We start from the raw sequence: 8,605 nt of genomic DNA, 5'->3' as shown, positions 1-8,605 counted from the left end.
CTCTAAGTAGGCTGTTTTTATTGAGATGCTTGGTATGATTAATAATAAGACATTTTGGCCAAATTTATTAATGGTGTTTATTAATGTATGCTGTAATAGAAAATAAATAGACTTTGACAGAAAAGATTCTCATCATGTAAGATTGTGTTAATCTGTTCTGTTCCTCAAAGACAATATATTCTAATAATATCATTCCTCTATGAAACATAGAAACATGTCTAGCATCAATGGGTTGTATTTATGTTAGTAAATGATATGAAGTCTTTCTCATATTCTTATATACTACCTTATATACTGAAGGTCAGGGTTAGAATTGATCTTGAGTAACCCATGCTTGTCGTAAGAGGCGACTAACGGGATCGGGTGATCAGACTCGCTGACTGGGTTGACACATATCATCGGTTCCCAATTGTGCAGATCAATGCTCATGCTGTTGATGACTGGATTTCTGGTCCAGACACGATTATTTACAGACTGCTGCCATATAGCTGGAATATTGCTGAGTGCGGTGTAAAACTAAACTCACTCACTCACTCTTATTTACTACCAATGCAAAATGGTTCCAGGGGTTCATGCACCTGCTAGATAAGAGTGTGTGTAAATAGAACTTTCACTTTTAACATACGCAATATCTTTTGCAAATGTTCCTATGTTCCTATCAACTTAACTGTGCTTTAACTTAAGCTAGATCTCTCACTATCAAGTCAAAAGATATTTATCTTGCTTAAAAACTGTCAGTTTGTTTTGGCATTTTCAAATGTATAAAGATCAGGACATCAAGATTATGATAAAATAATAAGAAAGTATTAAGTTTGTGTTGAACTCTCAGTTCATACCTTGTGCAAAGTGTAAATGAGAGTTTGGTAGTCGGTACCGTCCAACTTCTGGAACAGTACTGCAGCAAGTCAGCAAGCACATGTGGGTTGATGGAGAGGCACTCCGTTAACACTACAACATATCTGTGTGTGAGTAAGAACATTTCCTTGTTGTACTGGTGTAGGGCTGTGCTGACATTATGGAAACAATAAAACTAACAAGTAGATATACTGAATGTTGAGTTAAAGGTCAGAGGCAAACATCATATAGACCCTGAAACAAATATGCCCAATACAACCTAATCAGGTCTAGATTACCACAGTTTTAGGCTGCAAATGAAGAAAATTCCATGGCTCCTTTACATTATATTTTATGAATATAATTTAAAATATGTTGATTTCAGAGACTAGATGTTAGTCTAACATTCCCAAATTATCACAATAATGGGGTATTAGTGAGTTTAATCAAGTTCTTTACCATTATAAAATGATTGTGGTTAAAGTTGAAATATGTTCATTGAAATTTCTTATGTTCCCTATTTCACTTAAACAAACAGAAACTGAACAATTACTTATTTTTGGTAGTTGTTATAAAAGAGACCAATCTGATATGAGAAAAGAAAGACTAATGGTGGTCTGTGAATGATACAGAATTTGTGGTTGTTCATGAAATCTGTCTACAGTCTCACAAAAGTAAATCAATTGTTTTGTTGGATTCTCTTTCATCTCATGATGCCTTTGACTTGGGGACCTATACTGCAGTAGTTTATTGTGACTTATGTGTAGGATGGGAATATTAGAAGCAAGATAAATGTTAGGTTAAAACATCAATATTATTTTCTGAGACACACTGAAGACTTTCACTTGATATGAATGACTAGGAAATGACTTTAGCAATACATATTGAAACTTGTAGAATTAGGTTTGAACCCATACGACAATCCTGTTGTGTTTGTGTATCTCATGGCTACCAAGAACAACATTCTTCTGTCCATTTGCCAAATATTAAAAATATTTCATTTTCAAAATGCATCAGAAGATTTTCTGGCATATAGAATAATAATTCTATGTCATATAAAAAAAGGTTGCACAAAGATACAATTTCAGGGATTACAAAGAAAGTAGTTATTTTCACCACCCATTTACCACCCCTAGGTGTTGAAGAAACAGATATCATGCCAGAACGACGTTCAAACGCGGCATCTCCTGCCAAGAGATCCGGCGTGGAGAATGGCGACATTGGTGACGAAGTTGACAGAGGTGGAGACAGTGGCTCTGAATCCGACAGAACACAAGGTATAGTTGAAACGTAATATATTAAATAAGAGTCTTTGAATTGTTTGAAGAAAGGCTGACAAAACATATTTAGAGATCAGATTCTGAGATTAGCATTTCTTTCATTTCGCTGCCCTGCACAAAGAATAGTACCAGTGTACCTTTTTACAGTACATTATTTTTTACTATACTGATCATTTAACTTGGACATTTTGCATTATACACAAGAAAATACAGTACATTATTTGACAATATTTTCTTCCGTGAATTCTCATGTCTTTACAAATTTGGATATATATATGTGTATATCTGTAAAAAAAACTAATTTGAAGTAAAAAACCATTATGTTAGTATTTGAGGTTAATGTTTTGTAATTTGTGTTCCCCATAAGCATATTTGCATATTTCCTTTGTTTCCTTCTAGACTATGTCTCCTTGAGTTCCCTGGACACTGACATGAGCAGCTACCACACTGCGCATGAATTCGAGGACGGATCCACTCACCCTTTCTTTAAACGCCGCCCAAAGAAGATTGTCTGCACAGGTGAGTGAGTTGACATGCTGCATACTTCATGCACTCATACTTACTTACCAGTGTCTTACATCACATGGAGGGAAACAGCAGTGCGATCAGCTTCTGATATCATGTAAGACAATGCATTCCTCAGGATGAAGGACACGGAAACAAGTATGTTGTCAGGTGTCTGGAAAGCACTTTGCCAATGATGTAGAGAAATACTATCTGTGCAATAGCTCTGCTTATACATGAGTCACTGATGATGCAGGACGTTGGATGTTTGTCAGGTTGGATAACGTTCTTGCTAAGGTTATCTCCCTTGGATTGTCTGGTCAGTGTGTAAGTTTGGGTCATCACTATTTCCATTGAAAAGTGTGTACAGAATCAAGGTGTCACTTAGTCCAAAGGTTTTTTTACTTTGTGATCTGTATTCAGATCAGAACTGGTCATCAGAACCCTATTTTTATCAACCTGTGAAGATAACGGGGCAGAATAAGTCCCAGTACATTATTTCTGTGAAACAGAATGGATTCCTGTGTTGTATTAAGTCTCCAGTACGTCATATGTTTTACCATATTAAGGGCAAAAGAGGTACCATTGATGCTCTGTGACCCTTTGGGGAATACAGTTCACAGGAGACTTAAAATACCCAATGCTTGTCACACTGTTCCATTGTCACACAATCACACGACTATGGGACACAATTACACAACCATGTGTCGACACTGTGACACAATGACACACAATGATGTGTTGGCACTGTGACACAATGACACACAACCATGTGTTGGTACTGGGGAACAATGACACCCAACCAAGTGTTGGCACTGGGTCACAATGACACACAACCATATGTTGGTACTGGGGCACAATGACACACAACCATGTTTTGGTACTGGGAAACAATGACACACGACCGTGTGTTGGTACTGGGAAACAATGACACACAACCATGTGTTGGTACTGGGGAACAATGACACACAACCATGTGTTGGTACTGGGAAACAATGACACACGACCATGTGTTGGTACTGGGAAACAATGACACACAACCATGTGTTGGTACTGGGGAACAATGACACACAACCATGTGTTGGTACTGGGAAACAATGACACACGACCATGTGTTGGTACTGGGAAACAATGACACACAACCATGTGTTGGTACTGGGAAACAATGACACACAAACATGTGTTGGTACTGGGAAACAATGACACACGACCATGTGTTGGTACTGGGGAACAATGACACACAACCATGTGTTGGCACTGGGTCACAATGACCCAACCAAGTGTTGGCACTGGAGCACAATTACACATGACCATGTGTTGGCACTGGGGAACAATGACACACGACCATGTGTTGGCACTGGTGCACAATGACCCAACCAAGTGTTGGCACTGGAGCACAATGACACACAGCCATGTGTTGGCATGGGGCACAATGACACACAACCAAGTGTTGGCACTGGAGCACAATGACACACAACCATGTGTTGGTATTGGGGCACAATGACACACAACCAAGTGTTGGTACTGGGAAACAATGACACACAACCATGTGTTGGTATTGGAGCACAATAACACACAACCAAGTGTTGGTACTGGGAAACAATGACACACGACCATGTGTTGGTACTGGGAAACAATGACACACGACCATGTGTTGGTATTGGGGCACAATGACACACAACCAAGTGTTGGTACTGAGAAACAATGACACACAACCATGTGTTGGTATTGGGGCACAATAACACACAACCAAGTGTTGGTACTGGGAAACAATGACACACGACCATGTGTTGGTACTTGGGAACAATGACACAAACGACCATGTGTTGGTACTGGGGTACAATGACACAACCAAGTGTTGGCACTGGAGCACAATTACACACGACCATGTGTTGGCACTGGGGAACAATGACACACGACCATGTGTTGGCACTGGGGCACAATGACCCAACCAAGTGTTGGCACTGGAGCACAATGACACACAGCCATGTGTTGGTATGGGTCACAATGACACACAACCATGTGTTGGCACTGGAGCACAATGACACACAGACATGTGTTGGTACTGGGGAACAATGACACACAACCATGTGTTGGTACTGGGGAACAATGACACATGACCAAGTGTTGGCACTGGAGCAGAATGACACACAACCATGTGTTGGTATTGGGGCACAATGACACACAACAATATGTTGGTACTTGGGAACAATGACACACAACCATGTGTTGGTACTGGGGAACAATGACTCACAACGATGTGTTGGTACTGGGGCACAATGACACATGAACCCATGGTTGTCTGTTGTGTCCTCATGGTGTGGGTAGCTTGTTCATGCTGTTTACGACTGGTGTGTACAGCCCAGACTTGATAATTTTAGTGGCTGCTCAGTGTGATATTGTAGGAATATTGATGACTGTGGTGTAAAACAACATTCATTCAGTAACCAAATGCGGTATGAATTTAAGGATATTTATCCTCTACACAGGTAGGTAATATTGTTAGTGTCAGTCATTCTGATGTCAGGATGAAGGCATTAATGAACAGAAAAGTATTTGTGAAATGTCGCTAACACTATATTATTATTAATCTATTATGTTAGTAATATTTTCTGTTTTTATTGTTTCATTTATTGTCAGTGTATTTTAAAATGTGTAACTAATTAACACATGTTATGTTGTGATATACTGCTGGTAAATCTAGAACTCAGATAACAAACCCCTCATATTGGTAATTTTTTAAATATGAATTTCATTTATTTTGACCAAATCATTAACAATCATCATAATAAACCATTATTCCCTCTAACCAATGAGATTCTAAATTCACAGTTGTTTTTTTTAAAACCAGTTTGATTTGGAGGTTAATTTTCAAACAAACATTTCTTCTGGTATTTGGTTTTTCACAGCAGTCTTTTGTATTTTTCTCAATTCATGGTTGGCTCTTAATTTAAAAACCCAACTCAAAACAAAACATCTGATGTGGCCTTCCTGAACCAGCTGAATTACAAGGCAGTCCATAATTATTGTTTAGGTTAATACCAAAATATTCCTTGTATCGTAATCGTATTGACAAAACTATATCTGACTCAAACTTTTGTCCGAAAGAAAAAAATTAAATCAAACTAATATCGAAAATATTTCTCCAAACAGAATATATACTATTCATGCTGACACAACTATGTCCTACCAGAGACCATATAATAGATCGGTCTCTGGTCCTACTCAAACTTTTCATATTAAGAAAGAAAAAAAAGTAAATCACACAGTTTATATCTCACAATACTTACAGTTAACATCAGTATTTCCGGTAACCAATCTCCTGAGTAAATCCTGAATAGCATTCTAATTAGAACCAAGCTGCTCTCACAACCTATGGACAGCAGAGTCAGGCCATTGCTATATTTCTTCTAAATAATCATTGACTGGATGCTTCCAAGAATAGCACTGTAATACGAGCTGTTACTGGAAAAAGAACTTTCATTCTATCTTTAAAGTGTTATGACTGGTGCATAGAGCAATGTATGGTCTGTTTGAAGTAATTCACACAGATGCATCTGTAGAGCATATACAACTTTGTATACATGACATTGGAAATGAAAAGTAATGCTTTACTAGGCCCAGTTTTGTAAGGTGCATCTCTGCTTACCTTAGTTAAAAACAGAAACCTATGATTGATGTTAAGAATCTCAAATCACTCTAGTTATACATAGTTATGTTTCTTGTCAGCATCAGTGCCATGCTTGTGCAGTGGTATACCATGAAGTGGTAAATGTATGTCTTGGGCCTCCATCACGTAGGGCTTTCTTCCTTAACTTCAAGTGGACATGCCAGCTATAACTAAATACTATTAAAAATGGCTTTAATTATGGGCCTAAAATGTCATGGGATTCATTTTTTACCTGAAACATGAAGGTTGATTGTCAAAGCATTGAAAAGTAGTATTTGTCAGGTGAAATAAAAATACATGAAATGAAAAAAATTAAATTTTTAATGACCTGTAAAATGATTACTTTCCTTCACATATTGACCTTCTTTGATATGTTTAATTTTGGAAATGAGTGGAATTGCTGGTAAACAGACATTATTTAAAACAAACATTTACCATATAAGGAAACCCCATATAGTTTACACAGTATTAAGATTATTATAGGATATTTTATACAGCGCACATATCCACTCAAATAGTGCATGCTCAAGGTGTTGGTATTTTTTTTTGAAGATTCATCCATATGTGGGTGACTTAAGTAAGAGGATATGTTATAGAGAGATCAGATGAAAACAATCATATTTAGTTATCAAATATGACCTTCAAAATATTTTGATCCATCCGTATGAAATGTGTTAAACATCATGTCTGACAAGGAGTGAAGGGGGAGAAAATATGCAAAGTTTTCTCAGAAAGACATTGGATAATAACATAGTCCATCATATTTAGTTTTGTTAAGCACCAATCAGCTTGATTAACACAAATGTTGAGTGTTTTCATGAAATGCACTCTGACCATGTGCAGGAGGTAATTGAAGTTTTCTTAAACATTTAAGAAAATACTACAAAATGACCTTGATCAAGCACATTGTCCATCATGATTCAGTTTGGAAGAACATTAAACTATCAAAACATGATGATCAACATAAACTGCACTCATGAAATGCAGCAAGTCTGTGTGAGTGTGGGAGGAGATTGAAGTTTTCTGAAACAGACTATTAATGTATCATCCTGCCTTCCACCAAATTCCACACTCATCTCTGTGGCAGCAAGACTCCTGTCTCTTCAGTTGAACAGTAAAAATAACCCAGGTGCCTGCTCTGCTAGCCTGCTCCTGCAGCCTCTAGTCCAAGGGATACGTTAATGGCTAGCTACTCCAACACAAACTAACCCAGGACCTGACCAGTGTCCGGTAAGAAGAGTTTTGGTCATTTTTAGGTCTGAAGTTAAAATTTTGTTGTTTTTGACTCCTGCTGGCAAGGTTGTGGTTGGGATGGATAATGGTTGTACAATGATAGATGCCTCTAGTGCTGGTTAATGGGTGTTGATGACAGTGATTAAATCTTGACAAGGTTTGGAGGTTGTTCTGCTAGAGTGTCTGGAGATAGATTTACCAAGGTGTTGGTATGTTCAGATAATCATATGTGGAACTATTCATGGGCATTTAGATGTAACCAAAGGAGCTGTAAACATGAAACTTTTATGGCAAGAACTTCTTATTTGTTAAATAACAGTGTCTCAAATACACCAGCTTCTTGCCCCTTCATCTGGTGAATACTTTGTCAATGCTCATGAATGTTCAACAGTTACATGGTGAATACTCATGTCTTCATAATCATTTACCCATCTGTATTTATAACCTGGAATAGCAAATGTTTGTACATTTATTACCCCTGCATCATGGTCAGAATATACCTCAGAGTTTATGGAAGGATAAGATATATCTATTTTTATCGCTACTTCCATTTTAGGTTACCAAGGTACTGATAAGTCCTGTGAGGTTTTATAGATAGGGCAGTGATGAATTTGGATATATCTTATAATTAGCTGTGACTTCCTCTGGAAATGTGTTCAGGTATCCGAATGTGTATGAATATCAGTAAAACTCTGGGTGCAACCTGCTGATATGCCATATAATGCTGTGTAAAGAATTCATCATTTCTGTAGTTCTAGTTATAATAGTTATAATACTAATACTTTTGTTGTTATACACAGTATATGGTAATGCCATGTTCTAGAATCTTGATAGTCTTGACAAGCATACAGGAAAGTTATGAAAACCTTAAAGCAATGAGAAAACTTTTATAAGGAGTTTTCATGATGATGTCTGCTGCACAGCTTGATTTCTCATCCAAGAAGATAACGTAACTTTGTGGCAGTTTATGTAGGCTCTCTATCATCTATAGTTTATGTTTTGCCATAGTGGGTAGTATAGGATTTTGCTTGAGCATCATGAGACTGAATGATGAGCTTGTAATATCCAATATATACTTCTACCT

General features: G+C 37.4%; 1 protein-coding gene across 1 annotated transcript in view; it reads left to right on the top strand.

Moving 5' to 3' along the window:
* The first annotated feature begins 1,993 nt into the window (after positions 1–1,993).
* The window catches only part of LOC124265306 (twitchin-like), a 50,670-nt gene continuing 44,058 nt past the window's right edge, over positions 1,994–8,605 (top strand). The window contains exons 1-2 of the mRNA XM_046700099.1: positions 1,994–2,111; positions 2,514–2,633. Coding sequence (XP_046556055.1) covers positions 2,546–2,633 — 88 coding nt within the window. The 5' untranslated portion in view covers positions 1,994–2,111; positions 2,514–2,545. The remainder of the gene's footprint in view (positions 2,112–2,513; positions 2,634–8,605) is intronic.

This window comes from Haliotis rubra, unplaced genomic scaffold (genome assembly GCF_003918875.1).
Source record: "Haliotis rubra isolate DU_JTF1 unplaced genomic scaffold, ASM391887v1 Scf97, whole genome shotgun sequence".
NCBI classification, from domain to species: Eukaryota; Metazoa; Mollusca; class Gastropoda; order Lepetellida; family Haliotidae; genus Haliotis; species Haliotis rubra.
Note: the sequence above shows the minus strand (reverse complement) of the source record. Positions and strands in the feature narration are given on the sequence as shown.